Here is a 21,774-nt window from a genome sequence, read left to right as displayed (position 1 = left end):
CAGGTGCCGAAGTTTTCAAGGACCAGAACTGATGAAAGCAAGAGTCTGTTGTTTCCAAGGAAATGAACGGCATACAGAAGTCTTAAAGCAGATGTGCTGAAGAAAGCTCGGTGCTTTTTTCTTTCTGATCACAGAAGTGAATCAAGTAAAACCCAGGTCATGGCCTTTGTGGGAGCCCTTGGTCTGTGGGCCTTACCAATGGGCACAAGAAGGGAAGCCCTCTTATGGAGATGTCTGATGTCCGTGAACATTTTCTTGCATGTGAAATTTTGCTGTGACTGTTATCTGTGTGTTGGCCTTCCTTCACCATTATCGCAAATACTGGTGAGAATCAGTTTATAAGTAGGGAAAGGTTCGCCTTAAGGTCTCAGAGGTTCGAGTCCACGGTTACATGACCTCACTGTTGGCAAGCCACTGATGTGGGTGCTAGATGGCAACAGTAGGCGCTCAGGGTGGAATGAACCTCTCACCAGTGCCAGGGAAGCCAGAAACAGATTCAGAGACCGGGGTTCCACAGCTTCCATTGGACAGCTCTCCCCAGTGGCCTGAAGACCTTGCAGAATGCCCCACCTCTAAAAGTCTCTACCCAGTTCCATAGTGCTAAGCTGAGGGCCAGTGCTTTAACACATGGGACTTTTTGGGACATCCAGATCCAGATCTAAACTACAACAATCTGTAATGCTCAACCCACTGAACAGTAAAACTGGGTTCCCAGATAATTGGAAGATAGATCAAAGTTTAAAAATCTTTTCTTTTATTAGATTCAACAAACAAACAAATCATCCTGGTGCTTCACTGGTCTCATGGCACACATTTATTTTCTACTTCCAAATCATTGATGGCTCTTGTTTCCGTGTGATTCCTATGCAGGAAGCCTGGGCAGACCTGAGCGCTGTTTCTGAGAGGTTCTGAGCGTGGACTCTGCAGACCGACAGCTCCCAGTATTGTCGATAGCAACGTTTACAGTTTAAACACTTCACAGACATATTTGAGCTTCACAGTGCTTGTTTAAGAATTCTTTATTCCGTTTGGTTCATGTTGAGGATGACTTTAAAGTCTGCTGTATTGCGATCCTTTACACAGAGTTTCTGACGAGCATTGCTGTGTAACCACCATCGTAGTCAGGATCTAGATCGGTTCCATCACCCCACCCCGCGCTGCCCTTTGCCCTTTATTATCAGCACCCCTTCACCCAGAAAACCCACTTCTACCTCTACATAGCTTTGCTCTTTCCAGAACATGATAGGAATATCATGTGCTTACTTTTTGGTGCCCAGAGGCATCATGTTACAGGAACACAGCGCAGGTTGCTCAGGAGCTCGTCTACTGAGGAACCTTTCGGTTGTTTCTGGGTCGGCAAGCATCCTGTCTCAACATCAGTGGATCTCCAGAGAGGGCCTCAGAAACCATTTTTCCAGGAGAGAAAACAGCTTTTCTTGAGGAAGGGGCTAATTCCCAAGACTACAATGTGGAAGCAACAGAAGCACAGAAACTGGTTTCGGGACGGTTTTTATTAACTGCAGGCAGTCCTTATCTACGGATTCTGTATTCTTATTAGTATGTTTAAGACGTACAGAATGGCAGGGAAGGAGGTTTAATTCGGGGTCTCAGTCCCCCGCTTTGAAGAAACAAGTGGTTTTAGTTTCCATTTTAAATACTGGAAGATAGTAGAATTTAATCACAGTTTGTACTGAGCAGCAGTGACTGAACTAGAAGGGCATTCATTCCACTTGATGGCGAGGCAGCTGTTAACATAGTCTCATTTTACTGACGGGAGGCTAGCTAGAAATTACGTTCTGTCTTTGGAACTACCCAGCTGAAGGATCAGGCCTCAGATCTTCTCTCTGTAGATCCCGTCTTTCTCCTGTGATCCCAGAAACCGTGTCTCACCTGAACTCTTAAGTGGCAAACCTCAGGACCATACCTGCCTTGAGGGGAGGAGCTGAAGTTTCTCTGTGTGCTGTGGGAAGGTGTCCGCTGTGCGCCAGCTCCTCGTTTTCCTCCATGGCCTCCTTCCTAACTGATGCTCCTTTCGGGGAAAAAGGCCTCGATCAGGTCCCTCTCCACGCTCTTTGGTCTGATAGCTTTTTCCACGTTTGCAAAGCCGCAGTTTGCCCATCCCCTGCTGTCGTTCCGGTGAACACAAACCGCAGTTCTCCAAGTCTCCCAGCCCAACGGGCCGTTGAGGTTGAGCAACCAGCAGGTCAAAGTGCCCCTCCCCCCAGCTTTACTATGCCGGCGGCGAAGCTTGTGGCTTGGGGGGTGGGGGTGGGGAGGGTTCGGACAGAGCAGAAACGTTTCCGGGGTCCCTAGCACCCCATCCTACCTGCATGCACGTTCTGGAGTCTGGCTCAGCCGCCAGCCCAGGCCAGCTCCGCCCAGAGAGCCACTGGGCGGCCACACCCTGAGCCGAGCCGGGTTCCTGTGAGCAGGAAGCCTCGCCCCCCGACGACGCTCCGGAGGCTCCGTGGCCGCCGCCCCGCCCCGCCAGGCCTCGCCGCCTCGATCGCGCCCCGCCAGCCCGCAGCCCCCGGTGACTTCCCAGGGACCATGCTGCGCTGGCTGCGGGCCTCCGCGCTGCCCACGGCCGCCTGCCACGACGGGGAGCCGCCCACACGATACGAGACGCTCTTCCGGGCTCTGGACCGCAATGGGGACGGCGTGGTGGACATCAGAGAGCTACAGGAGGGGCTGCGGAACCTGGGCATCCCCCTGGGCCAGGACGCCGAGGAGGTGGGTCGCTGCGGGGTGTTGGGGCGGCTGCAGGCACCCCGAGGATACAGCCAGGTCCTGGGAAGTTGGTGGCCTGGGGCCAGGCCAGAAGGAGGCGGAACTATGCCTGCCAGCCCGCTGAACTGCTCCAGAGAGTTGGAGCTGGAAGGCGGCGGGTATTTTTCCAAAACTGTCAACTCTTTGTGAGAGCATCTCTGGTTCTTGGTTCTTGGCAAACTTCGCCTGGTTGTCCTGTTGTCAGAGTTCAGTGAGTCCCAGGTTGAGTGAAAGAGACACTTTGTGTCTCCTTGAAACAGCGTTGTTACAACAACTAGAGTTTATTGTTTCAAAACGGGGTAAAACTAGCCGCTCCCAGCTCCTGGTTGAGGTAGAAAGGCCACATTCCGTTTTTATGACATTCTAAGTTAGTGCCCTGAGTACACACATTGATTTGAATTGTTGACCTGTTGCAAAGCAATTGTACTTTCTCTGAGTCATGTAAATTGTGCCAGCGACATCTAGGCCCCTTGGCAGGGTGGGGACACTGGATCTGGAACTTGTCCAGCCCGCTGCAGTACAAGATGACACAGGCTTGAACATGCTTGAGTTACTGCGGGGGATACCAACTGCTCTGTACCTATTTTTAAAACTCCTCTTTCAGTTGTTCGGTGTCATTAATAGAGGCCTCTTTCACTTTACTATGTCCCCTTAGTAAGTTACAATTTCTATTTATTTATTTATTTATTTATTTATTTATTTGCAACCTACCCATTTTGCCCAAGGCATTATTATATATAACTTTACAGAACTTCTGTGTCTGCATGCAGAGTCCCCTTTTCATTTCTGCTCCCTGTTCTTTCGCCTTCACTCTGGCCATAGCTTTGCCTATTTAATACACTTCCTGAAAGAACCAAGTTTGGTATCTTTGGCTGAGTGTGTCTGTTCTACTCACTCTGGGTTGACTCATTTCCTCCCGTCTCTTGAATCAAAGGCCTTGGTAATTTTGAGTGATAGCATCTCTTTGGTTGCCCCTGTGGCTGCATCTCACAGGCATGTTGGGGGTTGTTTTTATTGTTCTCTTCCGCATGTTTCTAGTCATTGACATGATTTCTTTGACTCATATCTCATCTTAAGCATGCTTTAAAATTCCCAATACATTTTAGTTCTTTGAAAATATGTATAAAGTAGACACAACGTCTGGTGCATGCCTATAGTTCAAGAACTCTGGAAGCTGAGGCAGGAGGATTGCCGCAAGTTACAGGTCAGCTTGGGCTCTGTCCTCCCCTCATCTAAGTCAGATTGGAGTGAACTGAAACAAACAGAAGAAACAAAACCTCAAGACCCCCCAACCCCACAATAACAACAGCCCCCTAAGCAACTCAGGTTCAGGGGGAAAAGCCTTTAATTAAAAAAATGTATTACATATAAATTATGTAAAAACTACATGTATATAAACATTAGGGAACATGGCAGCTCCTGATTATCGCTAATAAATTGCATATTTTGCACATACATAAGTTATATTCTGTTTGAATGTGTATTGTCACTACTGGTGTTTGCGCCTGGCATGGTCAACTATTTCCAGCATTAACACATTCTTTCTTAGAAGGTTACCAATGTTTATTCCTCAGTGATAAGAGATTTTCTATATTTTTCTTCACAACCTTTGTAGTATTTCAGTTTAGGAAAGTGAATGAATGTACACTGTTTTTATAACCAAGGGAAATTACTATTTTTTAGCTAATTGTCACCTCCTCTGTGGTATGTCATTCGAGATCACCTTCCAGAGGTGAGCTGACTGAGTACTGTTGTGGGTGACTCTCTTACCTCACCTGTCACTATTGTTAGAGTTTGGGAGTCGTATTACTTATTTAATCACCTGTATGACAGTCAGAGGACAGCTCACAGAGTCACTTCTCTCCTTTTACCATCTGAGCTCCAAGATGGAGCTCGGGCCTACGTGGCAAGTGTCTTTACCCTCTGAGTTGACCTGTAGGCCTGAGTCTTAGTGTGTCTGTTTCCATCATAAGTAGGACAAGTTAGCCAAAAACAGGCTGGGGAAAATCGGATAAACATGTGGTATGTGATATGGCAGAGGAATGCCTTGGCCATGGGCCAACTTACACACCGGATTACCTGTGCTCTGGACATATGTCACCTGACTATGTTTCCACTGCAGGCCAGCTCTCCTCACATCTGCAGTGAATTCCACCATCCCCCCATTCACATACTAGAAAGACTTTCCTCCCCATCACTTCCCAAGGCTCCTTCCAGCTGTCGCTGGAATACGGCTGCTCTGGTTGTTTTGTGCTCAAACACTCAGAGATCCTTAGCTAACCAGGCCCCAGCTTTTCAGCCTCATTCATGGAGGTTTGAAAAGGAAGAGCTTCATACAACAGAGCACTTCCTAGAAAGTCTAGGGAACTAGCCAAATGGTATTGACAAGGAGGCGCTTGTGGTGGGGAGAAGTGGCCCAGCTTGAGTTCCCCACAAACTCCAGACACTGCTCGGAGCAGTGGGAAAGGCTTTGCAGTGTAGCAAAGGTACCATGGCTGGAGGCCGAAGGATATCAATCAGCTGTGAAGGGAAATAATCCCACTCTCCCCGGCACATATTCCCACACCACAAGAAAACTTTATGGAAAAGCAGGTTGCAATTACAGTGCTTCCTCTCTGTGGGAGAACTGCCATGATCCTGCTGAGAGAAAAGCCATGCTGACTGTTTCTGATTTTGCCTTTCTGTGGTAAAATCGTGACACCTTGACATGGACAGTTCAGAGACTGGTTGGCAAGCTTTGTTGGTTTTTTGAGACACGGTTACTCTGTGTAGTCCTGGCTGTCCTGGACTTGCTCTCGTAGACCAGGCTAGCCTCGAACTCGCAGAGATCTGCCTACCTGAGTGTTGGGATTATAGGCATGCTCCACTGCGCCAGCTTGCAAGCTACTTTATTATGTGCAGTTTTGGAGGTGCTTTCTCCTGCTTTGATGTATAACTCCAAGAGAAGACACCAGAGGAGAACCAATCTGCAAGGATTCACACAGTGGCAAGACTGAAGGTTTACACTGAGTCATGGTCCTCATCAACTGGGTCCTATGACATCATCTGGGTCCTGTGACCATTGGTCAATCCTACCAGATGGAGTTTTACATTTTTAACCTGGACACTTGGTCTTGTCTAAATTGGGGGTGGAGTTTGTCCAGTAATAAAATGTAGAACTTTGAAAAAAAAAAAAAAACTTGATGGAGTTCTCAGTAATTTTCAAGATTCTAAAAGAATCTTGAGATCAAAGTGGTTGTTAATTACTGCTCTGCAGCATCTTTAATGATTGTGTGATACAAACCACTTCATGTTTATAACAGTATATTGTCAGTATCTTGATTGCCGCTTAGCTTATTGATTGTGTCAAATAAAATTACTTTAGAACCCCTTTGCTTTTATTTTTATTGTTTCATTTTGTTTCAGTTATCTTCATAAGCTACATTTTAAAAAACTCCCTGAGCTACTAATGTATATTACAACATTTTTCCCTTCCCTTTTCTCCCTCCTATACACTCCTCCAAATTCAAGGCCACTTTCTTCATTGTTACTGCACATACACACGCACACACATACACACACACGTATGTATGCATGCTGAAATATAACCTGCTCAGTCCTTATGCTACTTGTATGTTTCTAGGACTGGCCATTTGGTATTGGACAACTAATTGTGTGCTCTTCCCTGGGGAAGACAGTCTCTCCCACATTCAGCATTCTTGACTTGCTTGTAAATTCCCTGTGCAGTGCTGAGGCCTCATGGGCTTTCCCGCATCCAGTTTGGCATGATTGTTGGTGTTATCCTTGTTCAGCTCAGATCTGGACAGCCATTTTGACCTTATGGATGAGATGGTGAGACTTTATGGATATTGTCTCTGACATTACTAAGAGACACAGTCTCACAGCCAACTCCTCCATCCTCTGGCTCATAGACTCTTTCCTCCCCCTCTTCTTCAAGGTTCCCTGAACCTTAGGTGTGGGGGTGTGTTGTAAATGTATCCATTGGGACTGGGCTCCACAACTCTGAATTTTGGTTGTTTGTGGCCTTCTGTAATAGCCTTTGCCTTGCGAAGAGAAGTTTCCTTGGTGAGGAGTGAATACTGTACCTATGTAGGTGTAAGGGTGGATGTTTAGATTGTTGCTAGGGAGTATGCTGGTTTAGTAAATTAGTGGCTGTAGATTCTCCTCCAGTGTCCATGACTTCACTATACTGGGTAGTTAGCCGGGTTCCCCGTCCCAGGCTTTAAATCCAATTAGGGAGTTGTTGGTTACCACCGAAGTGTGCCGCTACTGCACCCTTAGGATTGTTGTGCCTTTATGATTATTATTGTTCCTAGGTGGTATAGCTAGATTGGGTTCTTCCATCTTTTGGAGGCCATGTGAGTCTTCTGGTACAACGAAATGTCCTCAGAGAGTAGGTTTTCAGGTCAGTTCCCGCTCAGGGGCCTCTGGGCTCTGTTTCTGGAGTACATGGCACCGTCAACAATAGAGACTAACCTTCCACCCCCTGGAGGTAACCAAGGGCCATAGCAATAGGCCGTATATTTTAGGAGTCTTTGGACAGCATTGGACAAAAACTCAAAAGAGGCCTTCTCATGTCTGCTTAGGTGGTCTTTGGTTCTTGGAGGGAGGCTTTTCATTCCAGGTGAGAAAAGTTCACTAAAACTATAAGTGCATATTTCTATATAGAATTACATGCATTAAAGTTATTTTTTTAGGTAAAAAGTTAATGGTATGATTCCTTATGGCTTTTTCAGACCTTTACTGTTACTTTACCCTCTTCCCTCTTCCTTCTGTATTAGCCTCCCTCCCGCTCCCTAAAGAGCTCCCTTTCACTTCCTCCACCAGATCACCAGTGTCCTGATAATCCTCTCTCTATCACTCCCCAATACCCCTATCCTGGCAGTGATCCTGATTACTCTCCTAGCTTCTGTTGCTACTCCAGGTTGTATACTCACATCTGAAGGTCTGGAAGTAGGAGCCCCCAGTGAGAGAAAACATGGATGCTTGTCTCTCTGGGTCTGTGTTACCTCATCCAGTATCATTGTTTCTACTTCCATCTGGGTACTTGCAAACTCCATGATCTCATTTCCCCTTACAGTGTTCCATGGTGTGTGTGTATTACGTTTTCATTATCATAGAATACATTTTGAGAAATGAACATTATGAAGTCTGAGGATTGCACGTTTTCAGTTGAGTTGTATGTTTCTTTGAACAAACTTGGTTTTCATTGCATTCTATGCTGAGCGACAGACAGTCTGTGCATTTCCAATTCTATCCATTTAGGGATACCAGTTTTGATAATTGTTCCCATCCTGAAAGATAAATTCCTCTGTCCCACCTTGCCTCCTTTACATTTTTACTTTTTTGTTCTGTCCAGTGGACTGGCATATATCTCCACACATACGAATGCTAATCTCTTCCAGAATTACACCCAGAAATGTTTGTATTGGTTACCCGGGCATCCTTTTTATACTAATCAAATTGGCACACAAAGTCCATCATTGTATCTAGAAAACTGGAGCCAATAAAATACTTCAGTTTGATGACTCAGACAAGAGATATTGACCAAGGCACGATCAAGCATTGCTATATTGCCAAGGACTGAGGAGATGCTCTGTTTGAGTGTACATAGGTAAGAACTATGGATGACTCCAAGTTCCAAGCTAATGGTTTGCCCCTAAGACAGATATTTACCTTGAGGGGAAATCCCTCTAGATTTTCACCTAATTTTACCTCTTCCTTATATTTCCAAGCTTTTTAGAATATGTTTGGCACACAGAAGAGAGGAAATGTCTATTTAATCTTTTTTTTTTTTTTTTTTAGATTTTAAGCTATTTCTTAATGTAGTTATTACTTGTGTGCACATTTCTGTATGTCATGGTGCACACGTGGGGAGTGCAGGACAGTGTAGGAGTTCTCTGTCTGGGGACTGAACTCAGGTAGTTAAGATTGGTGGCAAGCACCTTCGTGTGCTGTCCCATGCTTCTGCCTCCAGTGTCTTAACATTTTGGATACAACAAATATCCAAGTAGAGTGTTGAAAACAGGCGCAGAGGGCCTGTAACTAATCAAATTACTGGGGGGAAGAGAAAAAACTTTATGGCAGGCAATCCTGAGACAAAAATTAAGAGCCAGCCAGATACAAAATTGCCATCCTACATTTTTTTGATACTATGACTTCTGTTTGCTCTTTTAAAAATTTGTTCTTTGAAAATTTCATGCATCATGACAGTACATTTCAATCATAATCACCTCTACTCCCTCTCTTGAACGAGCCTTAGTCTCCTCCCCAAGATATTTCCCTCACAGCTTCCAGTCCTTCTTGTTTAATTAATTAACAAATGCAGCCCATGTGTGCATGGTTGTGGGGTCATTCACTGGCATTGGCAACCGTCCAGTGGTCACCCCCTAAAGAAAAGTGACTCTGCCTCCCTCAGCAGCTGTCAAAAGCTCCTCAGCTACACGTGAAGTGTCAGCACTTCCTACTCTATGCGCGCATGTTTAACTGGCTTGATAGTACACAGGCCTTATGTAGGTGACCACAGCTGCTATGAGTTCATGCCATGTCTGGAGGATGGCTTTTCTCAGCGTTCGTGCCGCCTCTGGCACTTATGTTCTTTGCGCCTCTGCTTCCACGATGTTTCTTGAGCCCTTTACTACAAAGTTAAGAGGGAAAACTCATGTAAGTTCTCCTAGGACTCAAGGTTATTAGAGTGTGGACCCGGGTCTCCTACAGAAGCAACAAGAGCTCTTAACTGCTAAGCTATCTCTGCAGCCCCACAGAAGAGGAATGGGAACAGGCCTCCTTTGTGTACTGCAGAGAATGCAGCCACACCTGACACATTTGGGTGGAGCATACACCTCTAGAGGAGGTGCCCATGTGACCACACAGAAAAGGCCAAAGTCATGACGAAGATAATGAGGAAAGGCAGCCGAGAGTGTTTTTCAAGATTGATAGGGAAGACTAGGCCAAAGGTTGATAGTATCATGTTATAATATGCAAGCATTTTGTCAGATGTCACTTTTCATTTTTGCCCTGAAATTGCCCCTTGATTGATTGCTTGTTGATTTTTGTGTTTTCACCATATACAGGAGTAGTTTCGGGGACACAGTGGTTGGCTTTCTTGGCCTTGTTTACTGCTGCATCTCCAGCTTAATAAACATTGTCTTACACCATTCAAGAACATCAGCTAAATAGAAATCTTTGCATGATTTTGAGAGATTTTTCTAATCATTTCCACTTTGGATTTGAAGCTTTCTAGGAATTAAATAACTTGACTAAGACTCTGAATGTAGTAACTGGTAAAAACACTTAAACCCTGGTCTAGCTGACTCCATAGCCCAAAATATACCATAACTAGCTAATGTATGATAGACAATAATCCATATTTCACAGTGAACTTCATTCAACTTCTGCCAGCAAATCCTTTTGCTGTTTTCATAATCCAACCAGTCAGTTCTATTTTACTATTTTCAAGGTAAAATTTTTGGACTCTTGAGTGGACGAGAGCCTAAGTAGCATCTTTCCGAAACATTGCTTTGTGGACACTTACTTATTTCTATGTGTAATAACTCAAAAAATGATTATAAATAAATAATTATGAGTTGGTGAGGGTATAAGAGAGGGGATGCTTCATAAAATGATCATAGTAATTTACCAGGAAATGTGAGGAATCTGAGGCAGAAAAATAAAAAAAGAGGCAAACATCCTTGCTGTGGTGGAGTCGGGGGACACGGGCTGCTGGGAATTTGGGAAGGGAACTGACAGGCTCAGGATGCTCTCCCATGAGAAGGCCATATTAGACTTATATAGGACTCTCCCTTTTTGTTTGTTTTCCTTTTTCAGGAATTTTAATTCCATGAAGAAAAGGTTACATTAGACTCTAGATTATATAAACTGGAAGGAAACACAAAAGATACTGATTTTGTATATTTTAGAGTATTTGATGACTATTGTTTTTCTTATACCCTAACCTCCCAGCCATGATGTCTGAAAATATATTTCTATTATAAAGTTTCAGACAGTTTAAATATTAATGGAGCCTAGAGGTGAAGCTCAATAGGCCAACATTTGCATTGTGTGTGTGTGTGTGTGTGTGTGTGTGTGCATGAAGGCTTGGGCTAGATCCTTACCACCACAAAAAAAGGGGGAAATATTAATTCAACATCTCCATTGTTTAAAGAGAAATTATAATTATCTCAATGGAGCAAAAACCTGAAAAAGTTAAAGCAAAGCAGCAAACATTACTAAACTGCTGCTTTTACACTTGATTCTATTGCATCTGTGATTATGAAAATATATAATGTTATTTTTTTTTAGAAAAAAATGAAAAATTGTAGAATACAAGATCTAGATGATCTTTGAGATCAGCTTACCCCATTGAACTCTTCCTGAAATTGAGTCCCCACGATGGTTGCCATTTAGTACATACTACATCGCCATTTTAGTATGTGTGCCTGTGCACACTTCTGCGTATGTATATGGAGGCCACAGCTAGCTTCCTCTGTTGCCCATCATTTTATCTCTCGAGACAGGGCTCTCACTGAACCAGCAGCTCCAACCTGCTGATGGAGCTCATCAGCAGGCTAGACTGGCCAGGCAGTGAGACCCCAGGATCCTCCTGTTTCTGTTGTTCCGGGGCTGGGATTACAGAAGTGAGACACCATGTTCAGCTTTTTACCTGGTTCTGGGAATCCAAACACAGAGCCTCAGATTTCTACAGCAGGCACTTGCCATGTGCCCTGTGACGTGATTTAAAGGCATCTTTACATACACCTATAGCCGTTCACATGTGCTTTTATTAAAAGCTCTGTCTGCGAGGCATCTTCACATGGTACAAGAGGCAAGTGAGTTCTACTGTCTTACAAGGGCACTGACCTCATTCATGAGGGCTCCAGCGTTAGGAAAGCCCTATTTCCAGATACCTTTACATAAGGGATTTGCAGGTTAGCATCCCCATGGAAGCTGAGTGATATGTTTTGTCTATCCAGGACAAAGACCTCAGGCTCTTAGGAATCTAAGTGTCTCCTAAAGTCACAGTAACACTGTGGAATTATGGAAAACAACTTAATCTTAAAATTGCCTGGAACTTCTCAAGCTAACTCAGCATATTTATTAAATCTGTAGAATTAAACCTGAGTTCAGGAACACTTTATTCTCTCCAGCCCCATTCCCCATCTCTCTCTTCCATATACATTTAAAATATTGCCATAGAAGTAAGTATGGAGCAAAGAAAGACCCTCAAAATGTAAATTCATCCAGGGTGTAGTCCCCTTTATTATTTTTCATTGCTTTATTTGTAAGTCCAGATTCTGGAAATAGAGGATGCAGTGCTGTTTCGTTCTTCTAACCCTAAACACACGAGCAGACAACTTGCTTCTAAATCCCTTGACTTTCCCTTTGCCAGCACCGTGTTATGTTCCTCACGACACCCATGTCGAAACATCAAATTTCAGATCCTCTCCTCCATCTCCAGTGTCCGGTGACTATTATTTTCCTCAGAGTATTTCAGATAATACCCACATATTGGGACTATCTTTTAAAAATCAGTAGTATAACCTTTGACTTAAAAACAACACAAAAAGCCAGAAAGAAGATGCCAAAGGAGAGATAGGTGAGGGCAGAGCAGAATACAATGAAATATGGAAAAGATTAGAAAATTTATGGAAAAAGAATAATGACAAAGCACTGGCCCCTGTTCCCTAGACCACCATGGACCACAACCACGTGTAACACCAGTACCAGGGGAGCCGATGCCTTTTCCTGACCTCCTCCATCACCAGCACGCATGAAATGCACATATGTGCAGGCAAAGCACTCGTACACACTAAATAAGAACATCTAAATCAAAATAAAGTCCCCTCTTGTGGGATAATTCACTCACCATCGGGCCACGAAGTGTTTTGTGATACAGCCCTACATGGCCTCCCCCTGCTCAACAGCTCTGGGAACAGTGTCTGTTCACGGGGTGCAGCAGTACCTATGGCTGATGGAGTCTGTCTAGGATCGGTGATGGCTTTTGTCCTGCTCTTAGTACTCATTGTCATGAGAGGGGTAGAGCCAGAGCTAAGAGGGAATGGCAGAACTAAAATTTATTTTGAATTTTAGTATCCAATCGAAATGTGTATTTATTCATTTATTTTCTGCTTTAGTTCAGGCTGGGCTATCACTCAGGATCCTTCTACCTGACCCCCAAGGGTTAGGTGTGTGCCGTGTCACGATATTCAACTTTGCTTTTTCACTTTTGAAAGTGTCCAGTTTGAAAGATAAGCTATGAAAAAGCGGGGAGTTTTGCTGTGAAACTGCACTTCCATATTTTGCTGGAGCAGGATGAGGGACCACAGCTACATGAATAAAGGGATTCAGGGCGCCTCGTGGCTCTGGAGGGTGAGGACTAAAAAACCCACAGATACAAAGACAAAACATCAAGACAAAACCCAAAACTCCTCTTTAGACAATCGGTGTCTGGAAGTTTCTGATGGGAGGGCCGGGGAGTGGGGTGTGGCTGGCTCTGTCTCGGGGCCTGTTGAGCCTGTGCGGAAGCAGGACCTCCTGCCTGATGACTTGAGGGCAGAACCCTTATGCCTGAGTAGCTGCTGGTTCTTGTGGCTCTGCACGTGTCCCCTGCATTCCCAAAATGGGTGAGCATGCTCTCCTTTGGGTGGGTGTGGTATCCCCTGGAGGTGCTTTGTCTTTGACCCCTCTCCCTCACTGCAGGCAGGCATCTTTGTGTCCTCCCAGAGACTTCTGCCCCTGGGGGACTCAGAGAGCCACAGCATGGGTTACCTGGCCGCAGGAGATACTGCAGATGGATTCCCTCCATGAAGACCTTCTTTCTTATCTGGACTACAATGAAGATGCAACTGTGGACTTATCTAAATATATGGAAGGCCTGGAGAATTTAGGGGTTGCTCACTCTCTGGAGGATAAGTAGGCAGGCTTCATGAAGCTCAGGTTGATGTCAGAGCTATGACCCCTAGAGAGGTCTCTGGAAGCACAATGAAGCCAATTTTGCATGCTCCCAAACTTGACCTGGGCACTTTCAGTTGCTGCTGGTTTAGTATCGCTTTCGTTTTTTTTTTGTTTTTGGAATAATCCAGGGGCTCAGGATGTAGCTCATTGGTAGAGTTCTTGATTCAATCACCAAAACCACATAAGCCTTTGTGGTGGTGCAGGAGGATTAGAAGGCAGGAGGATTATCAAAGTTCAAGGTCATCCTCACAGCTAATATCCTCGAGACTATTTCTCAGTTTTCTTTCTGGCTGTAATAAAATGTCCGACTTCCAGTGTTGTAGCCAACATTTCTGTTGGCTAGTTTTGTGTCTTGGAAGTTGCATGAGTTTTTGAAACCTCAAAGCCCACCATCAGTGACACACCTCCAAGAGAGTCATCTCCTAATCCTTCTCAAACAGCGTGGACCAAGCATTCAAAGGTATGAGCCTGTGGGGTCATTCTTCTACAAACCGCCACAGCCTCTGAGCCCAAGATATGCCTGGGGTTTAGAGAGCCGGAACATTTACCTCACACGTTTGGGGGCTCAGACATAGTTGGGAATGATTGTTTCTGACTCTGAGGGGTTACCGTTAGTAAGAGTCACCCTCATCCTCTTAGCTGTGTAGACTTTTGGAGTCTTTATTTTAAGCTTCCATTTGTTTGTTGACCGGATGTCTTTAAAGCCATTCCATAAGCCAAGCAATGCATTGTGGTTTCTTTGTCTAAGCTATGGTTGGGAGAAGTGTTTCCCAAAGGTGTTCCTTCTAATGACTGGGTACTCAGCCAGCGGTCTGAGTGTGGTGTGGCATGCCTCAGAGGTGCGTCTTAAAGGCGGCAACTTCAAGAGCTGGAAATCTTCCACGTGGAGCAGGGGGCCCTGGTCCCTTTTCTTTCAAATTATGATGCGTGTTTGTTTATTTGATGCCAGTTAGCCTTGCAGAAGGAATCCTGGATTTTGTCATAACAGTTTAAGTCCTTTGAAAACCACTTACTCTTATTCAACATTTCTGTTTTCCTGCAAATCTTTTTGGCAAAAGGTCTGAGGCTTTGCACATCCAGTCATTATGGATGAGGGCCTGATTATCAAAATGAAAGGGGAACCATTCACCAGGGCTCTGCACCAGCCACATGGAGAATTCTATTTTAAAAGAACCCTTGGGCTCTTGTAAACGTTACATCTCCTAAGCAGTTTCCGTGTGTGAGTTCTCATGTCTGTAGCATAAATTTTATTCATATGGACTAAGAATTTAATTAATTTTTTTAAATGAAAATTTATAGTGTGAGGTACAAAAGGCATCTTTTTATTGTAAAAATGATAAGTTTTAAGTGATTATTCTGCTGTAAGTAGGAGGGACTGAATATATAAACAGATAATGGCCAGACCATCAATAAAAATAGACATTGACTCAGCACCTACAGCCAGGAAACCTGGTCCTTAAAAGTTACAGGCTTGGAGGAGGACAGTTGATGCCTCTAGTGACAATCTAGGAAGTTAAATGCTAGTTTCTGTAAAAATCCCCTCCTTGAATGGCTGGGACTTGATCAGTTAAGACTCCTTATGATCACACTGGCACTGCTAGTTTTTGCTTCCATTTTCAATTTTGGATTAACTGAAGGCAGCTATGCCTCCCCGTACAATCATATTAAATTCTCTGTTTCTGGCCAGCCAGCCTGTGACCATCCCTTCACATGCCAAACCTCCCCCTTTTCCACCACAAAGCTTCCTGAACTCTGCCATCTTTGGGTCTGTATCATAACACAGATGAAGGTGACAGCAAGCTGACAAGAAATGACCCTTGTTTTTGGTTTTTATTTCCATAAAGGGAATTACAAAACAACCAAAAAGAGAAACCTTAGCCTTGGTGTAAGTGTTAAATTGGCACCATCTACTGCTTGTGAAACTGCGAATCTTTACTTAACCACAAGAAAGGTTGCAGAACTATGCCAGAATGGGTAGTGATACACCTGGCCCAAACTAGTATTTTAGTCTGAAAAAAAAAGCAGCCAGTCTGCTTCAAGTCTACACACCAGTAGTGCAGTACCTGAGCCTGTGCTAACAGTAAGTTTTTAATTCTTCTTCTTCTTCTTTTTTTTTCCTGTAGAAAATTTTCACTACTGGTGATACCAACAAAGATGGGAAGCTGGATTTTGAAGAATTTATGAAATACCTGAAAGACCATGAGAAGAAAATGAAGTTAGCATTTACAAGTTTGGACAAGAATAATGACGGTGTGTCCTCTTACCAGTTCTTAGGGAAAGTCTAAGAGGATACAGTTAACCTTCCACGTGATTGCTGTTTGTATTTACTACGTATTTTATCAATGTGATTGTGAGTTCATATTTCTATTCATTTTTTTTTGGAATTATAATTTTATTTTATTTTTTTAGAGGGTCTCTTTTTGCCCAGGATGGCTCTTACTTTCTACGTTTCTGGAAAAGATCTTCTGATCGCCCTCTTTCTAGCTCCTGAGTGCTGGGATTACAGATGTGGGCTAGCAAACCCTCTTTTTTTTTTTTCTTCATGTGCATTGGTGCACCTGTGTTTTGCCTGCATATATATCTGTGTGAAGCCCCATTTTCATTTATTTCTTTAAGATTTTATTGTCTTTTAGGTTTTTTTTTTGTGTATGTGCATGTATGTGCATGTGAGAGTGTGTGTATGTGAGTGTGTGTGTGTGTGTGTGTGTGTGTGTGTGTGTAGGGTTATGTGCACATGAGTACAGGTGCCTACAGAGACTGTAAAAGGGCATAAGACTCCGTGGAGTGGGAGTTATAGGTGGGTCTGAGCTGCCCAACATTAATTCTGGGAGACAAACTTGGGTCCTCTGTGAGAGCACTAAATGCTCTTAACCTCTGAGGCATGGAACCTTAAGAGTCTATAGTTTTAGTGAAGAAACTATAGATAGCTTTGTTTACCGAATTAAAAACTGTCATAAAATGTTAACTATTGAGATTATGCTGATCACATTTATAGTTGCAGTAAAAAAATAATTATTATTTTACCTTTGTTTAATTACCTTCCAGTAAGAGATTATTTTTTATATATGGGAATGACTATTGTATATTTTAAAAACCAAAAATATTCATATCTTACACTGATAACCTTTTTGAAGGCTTAATTTAGAAAAGGTAGTCTCTGATCCTTAAAATGAGAATAGTACAGCATGAGTCTGTCCGTTTTGGCTGGAATGGCATTTTCTCTGTTTAAAGAAGTAGCTTGGGAATAGAATTTCAGTTAAATAGGTAGAAAACCAGCAGTAGCCATGTAGGAAAAAGCACTGGATCCCATGTCCAGAGGCAGCCACAGACAGGGAGAATGAATTGATAAAGATTACAATGCAGCTCTAAATGTTTCCTGACTTAATGCGTGGTCAGGGTCCCTCATTCACAGACTTGTTATTCAAGAAAGAAGTTGATCAATGGATTAAAAAATGTATTGTCCTTTTCAAAGGTTGGTTTGCAAACTTTTTCTATCTGTAAAAATCCAGATAGAAATATTGGTAGGTGGGCTCTGTAGCCTGAGTTGTGGCTGTATTTCAGCCAAAGACGGTATGTAGGCAAATTGTATGGCCCTGTTTGAATAAAACTTTATTTAGAAAGGAAGTCAACAGGCCTTATTTGAATTGAAAGTTATAGTGTACGATTTAGACTGAACACTAACTTAAAATCAAATTCCTTCAACCTTGGGATGGTTTTGTTGATGATTCACGACAGCAAACTGCTGAGTGTGTGTGAGGTGGAGTTGCGAACTAACTCCAGCAAGCCTCATGTCATGTGCCCTCAAGTCTAGCCTAAATCCAAGTCTCAGGCCAAATCCAGGTTTTAATATTAACTTTCCTTCCTCCATGCAAACTTTCAGCCCAGCCTGGACCCTCTGCAGTTCAGCTGCAGAGACAATGTTGTCTGTGTCCAGTTAAGAGCTGGGAGCTGAGGCAGGCTCAGGACCACCTGCTGCATGACAGGTGCTCAGCCATCCAATAAACGCTGTCCACTCCAGGAAACTGTAAGCAAACCAGGGGAAGTGTTAGCAGTCCATTTCTAGTAACTGTAGACAGGTTCCCCTTCACTTATTACTTTGTTCTGCCCAGTCCATGAACCCCCAAAGACCAGGAATAAACAGACTCCGCTGTAAATACATGAGGTTCTTTTTATTATAAATTACAAGCTGCAGCTTGGGTTCACACCCCCCACCACCGAAGTGGTGAGAGCTGAGAGCCCCGTGCTCAGGTTAGTTGGATGATTTAAAGATTCTGGTCCCTCCCAGCATGCCCAAGGCAGGGGCGACTCCTGCCTGGCAAGCATCTATTGGTCAAAACGCTACATTTTGAATCGTTTGGCAATAGGAAGGTCCCCAGACCATTAATGATATGGTGTTCCTCCCTAGGGGGATGGGCCAGTTTCCTAGCAACTGTTATCTCTAGTGAGTGGGGAAAGAATGCAGTAAGGCGGGTTCTTCCCCTCAGGGCATTCCTGGACTTCTCCACCCAGCTAGATCAGGCCTTAAATATTAATAATAACTGCTGATTTTTAATCTTTTGGTCTCTCAACTTCATATATTATTTTGAAACAACTTACCATTATTGGGTCATATTTTCATCAGAGTTCCTTAACTGAAACATTTATAGCTTATTTTCTCATCATTTGTGCACTATGCACTGGTGAATATTACTATCTGCTAAACATTTAACCCCCAAACTAATCCCAAGATGTGTATTTCAGTTACTCATGACGATGCACAGAAGAGTAAAAATTTTGACTCTCTGAATGTAGACATTCCTAGTTAAGACACAGTATGGATAAGGTGGCATTCTTTATTCTTAAAACATAAGGTGGATTCCGCTTTATTTTAGCTCTCAGACTGTAAGCAATTGTCTTTTTCATGATCTATTTTGTTTTGTGCATCGTGTCTTTGTACATCGTTTGGTGGATAATTTTACCTTATTGGCCGTTTCCCACACACAGTTCTGGCATTGGCAAGTCGGAGAAAGCCTCGGTGTGTGCTGCACAGAAATGTAGATTCCTTAGAAAACTTTTGTCAAGAGGTCTAGGTCAGTGAATCAAAAACGCACAATTGTGAGGTGTCTGAGCAGAAACACAAGACGATAGGTCAGCTGATGGAAATGCAGCAGAGGCTGGAAGGAGCCAGGACCAGAATTCCCTGAAGGATCAGTGCCTTTACAGTTGCTAATTCAGAGTCTGCAGTAACTTTAGAGAAAAAAGTACTGAGCAGGCGAAGGCTGGGAGGGATCCAAGTGGTCACCCCTCCATCCCCACATTCCCTGCTATCCCTCTCTCTCTGGGTGGATCCTCACACCAGCCTGTCCACGACTCAGGCTCCTCTTTCAGAGGATGCCCTCCCTTCCCCCTGTCCTTTGTGTGGTGTCCCCCTCCCGCTTCAGACAACAACAACAACAGAAAGCTTGCTGTCCAAACCACTGTGGCAGCACAGCCCTGTTTGTGTGTCTGGATCCTCATGAGTACTGAGCCATCTGAGGGCAGAGCAGGGGCACGTGTGTTTGTGGGGTGTGTTCTGTTTTCTCTCCTTCCCTTTGTCCTGATTTGTTCCATCCACAATGTTCAGATTTTCCTTGTATTATTTTTTGCTCTCTCTTCCATTGTGTTTCCGTCCTTGTTGTCTATTTTTTACTTTCAGGTTTCTCAGAGGATTCTGTTCTCTTTGGGTCAGTTTCTTGGTTTCTTGCCCTTGTTCACTTGGTCAGATGTGATTCCATGCGTAGTAAAATGCCCCTTTATTAAATGTGGATATGATCACTTTTAAATGAGCAGTTCTCCTGGTGCTTGTCATTCTTATCGCTTAGCAAGGCCATGGGAGTGTTTGGCCTCCTGTTGGGAATATCACTGTTTATCTGCTAGGCTTTATGATTACTGAGTGAAATGTTATGTGAATATTTGTGTAAAGTGTCTGTGAACAATTTAAGTACTGATGCCACAACATGTATTTAAGCAAATTGCTTGCTTACGTGAATACTTAGTTTCACCTTAAATTCAGAAATGTTCTCAGATTCTGGGTCTGACCTTACTCTATTTTCATTGCTTGAAGGGAAAATTGAGCCTTCGGAAATTGTCCAGTCTCTCCAGATGCTGGGTTTATACATTTCTGAAAAACAAGCAGAGTTGATTCTTCAAAGGTAAGGCCTCCATCAGCCAGACAGACCACTTTTGACTTTTCCTTTAATATCTTGTCTTGGATGCTGGTTTCTAAGTGCCACTTTGAAATACCCCTCTACATCTAGCATATTGGTTACACTGGCCTGCTGTCTCTCCTTCCTCTGTTCCCTTTTTACGTCTGTGTGAACACCTGTTTTCTACAGTGCAGGGATGGGAGAGGGAGGCTCAAGCTGGGCTAGGTGGTTGTAGCAAGGCCTCAGGGGCATTGGGACAACAGTAAGTCCTAAGTCTAGAGATAGGAGCTGAAGGTTTCGGTGTTACTTTAAACACTTACTTTGTTTTATGTGTAATGGGTGTTTTGTGTGCGTATATGTCTGTGTATCACTCACATGCCTGGCACCTCTGGAGCACAGAAGGCGTGTCAGGTCCCCTGGAACTGGAGTTGCAGATGGTTGTGAGCCACCATGTGTGTGCTGGAACCCAAACCCAGGTTCTATGGAAGAGCACTTGGAACTTTTCATCTCTGAACTGTCTCTCCAATCCCTGGCTATTACCTTTTAAATCAGTTTGGTTTCTTCCTTGTTTTGTTAACTCTCTAAGGAAATGAGGTTCAGTATACTATTTTCCTACAATGAAACCTCAGTTGTGTTCACCTCTCCATCATACTCCATTCCATTTCTCTTCTGCTGGCCACCTTCACCCAACTAGTAGCTTCTCTATGTACATTTTTAAAAACACCCGATTCTGCATGAGAAAAAACATGGAATGCATAAGAGAAAATGTGTAATATTTGTTTTTCTGAGTCTGGCTTATTTCTTATCATGATCACCTCCATTCCCATCTATTTCCCTGCAGATGACATAATTTCTTTCTTCTTTATAGTGCTCAATTCTCTGGTGTATGTGCATGCGTGTGTGTGTGTGTGTGTGCGTGCCCAGCCCTTCATCTGTCTAGGCTGACTATGTATTGGCTATTATGAGTAGTGCAGTGATAAACATGGATGAGAGAGTACTTCTGAGGTGTGCTGACTTAGAATCCTTGGGGTACATTCCCCGAAGTGGAATAGTAGAATCAGAGGCCAGTTCTATTTTTAGTTAGTTAATAAATTAATTAATTAATTTATTTACCTATTTTTAGCATTCTCTATACTGATTTCCATAGTGGCTGCACTAAATTTACATTCTCATCAGTCCTGTAAAGCCTCCTTTCCCTCCTTCACCCACTGCATTTTAAATGGGTTGGGAGGTGGAAGCGGGGGGTGGGGAGGTGGAGGAGTGGGAGAGTTGAGGTTGGGGAGTGGGGAGGGTAAGGTGGTATGTCAAAGGGATTTTCATTTTCATTTCTCTGATGTCTAGATTGTTGAACATTTTCCATATATTTATTGAACATTTGTACATCTTCTCTTGAGAACTGTCCAACTCATTTGGCCACTTATTGATTAGATTATTTGTGGGGTTTTTATTTGGTGTTTAATTACAGTTTTTTTCTTTCTCATTTATTTGTTTTGTTGAAGAGGCTACTTTTTGAGAAGAATGAGGTGTCTGTGACCGAGCGGGCTTATTTTGGGGTACTTTGTTCTGTTCTCTTGATCTAAGTATCTGTTTTTGTGTTAGCACTATGCTGCTGCTGTTGCTGTGGCCTTGTAGCATAATTTAAAATCAGGTTATGACGGCACCTTCAGCATTATTCCTTTTGCTCAGAATTGGTTTAGCTATTTGGGGTCTTCTGAGCTTTTATATGGATTTTAAGATTGTTCAAGTTCTGTGAGGAATGACATTAGAATTTTACTTGGGAATTAAATTAATTATTTCTAGTAATATGGTGATTTGTATAATATTAATTCATACAAGCTCTTTCTATCTTTTAGTGTCTGCATCCAGTTCTTCAGCAATTTACATATAA

The 21,774-nt window shown here is 43.4% G+C and overlaps 1 protein-coding gene and 1 non-coding gene across 4 annotated transcripts in view; both read left to right on the top strand.

The window, feature by feature from the left end:
- Positions 1 to 2,421: 2,421 nt before the first annotated feature.
- The window catches only part of LOC110561783 (mitochondrial adenyl nucleotide antiporter SLC25A24), a 35,830-nt gene continuing 16,477 nt past the window's right edge, over positions 2,422 to 21,774 (top strand). For 2 of the 3 annotated variants that reach the window (XM_021658307.2, XM_021658306.2), the window contains exons 1-3: positions 2,422 to 2,733; positions 15,846 to 15,972; positions 19,805 to 19,892. In XM_021658307.2, the coding sequence (XP_021513982.1) occupies positions 2,551 to 2,733; positions 15,846 to 15,972; positions 19,805 to 19,892 (398 nt within the window). In that variant the 5' untranslated portion in view covers positions 2,422 to 2,550. Of the gene's footprint in view, positions 2,734 to 15,845; positions 16,073 to 19,804; positions 19,893 to 21,774 lie in introns of those variants that run through there. The other variant, XM_021658308.2, reaches the window with a different exon arrangement.
- LOC132646152 (small nucleolar RNA SNORA69) lies at positions 5,355 to 5,486 on the top strand. Its single transcript, XR_009584276.1, has one exon. It is a non-coding gene; the product is annotated as a small nucleolar RNA SNORA69 (small nucleolar RNA).

The sequence above is a fragment of the Meriones unguiculatus genome, chromosome 10 (assembly GCF_030254825.1).
Source record: "Meriones unguiculatus strain TT.TT164.6M chromosome 10, Bangor_MerUng_6.1, whole genome shotgun sequence".
Classification (NCBI taxonomy): Eukaryota; Metazoa; Chordata; class Mammalia; order Rodentia; family Muridae; genus Meriones; species Meriones unguiculatus.
Note: the sequence above shows the minus strand (reverse complement) of the source record. Positions and strands in the feature narration are given on the sequence as shown.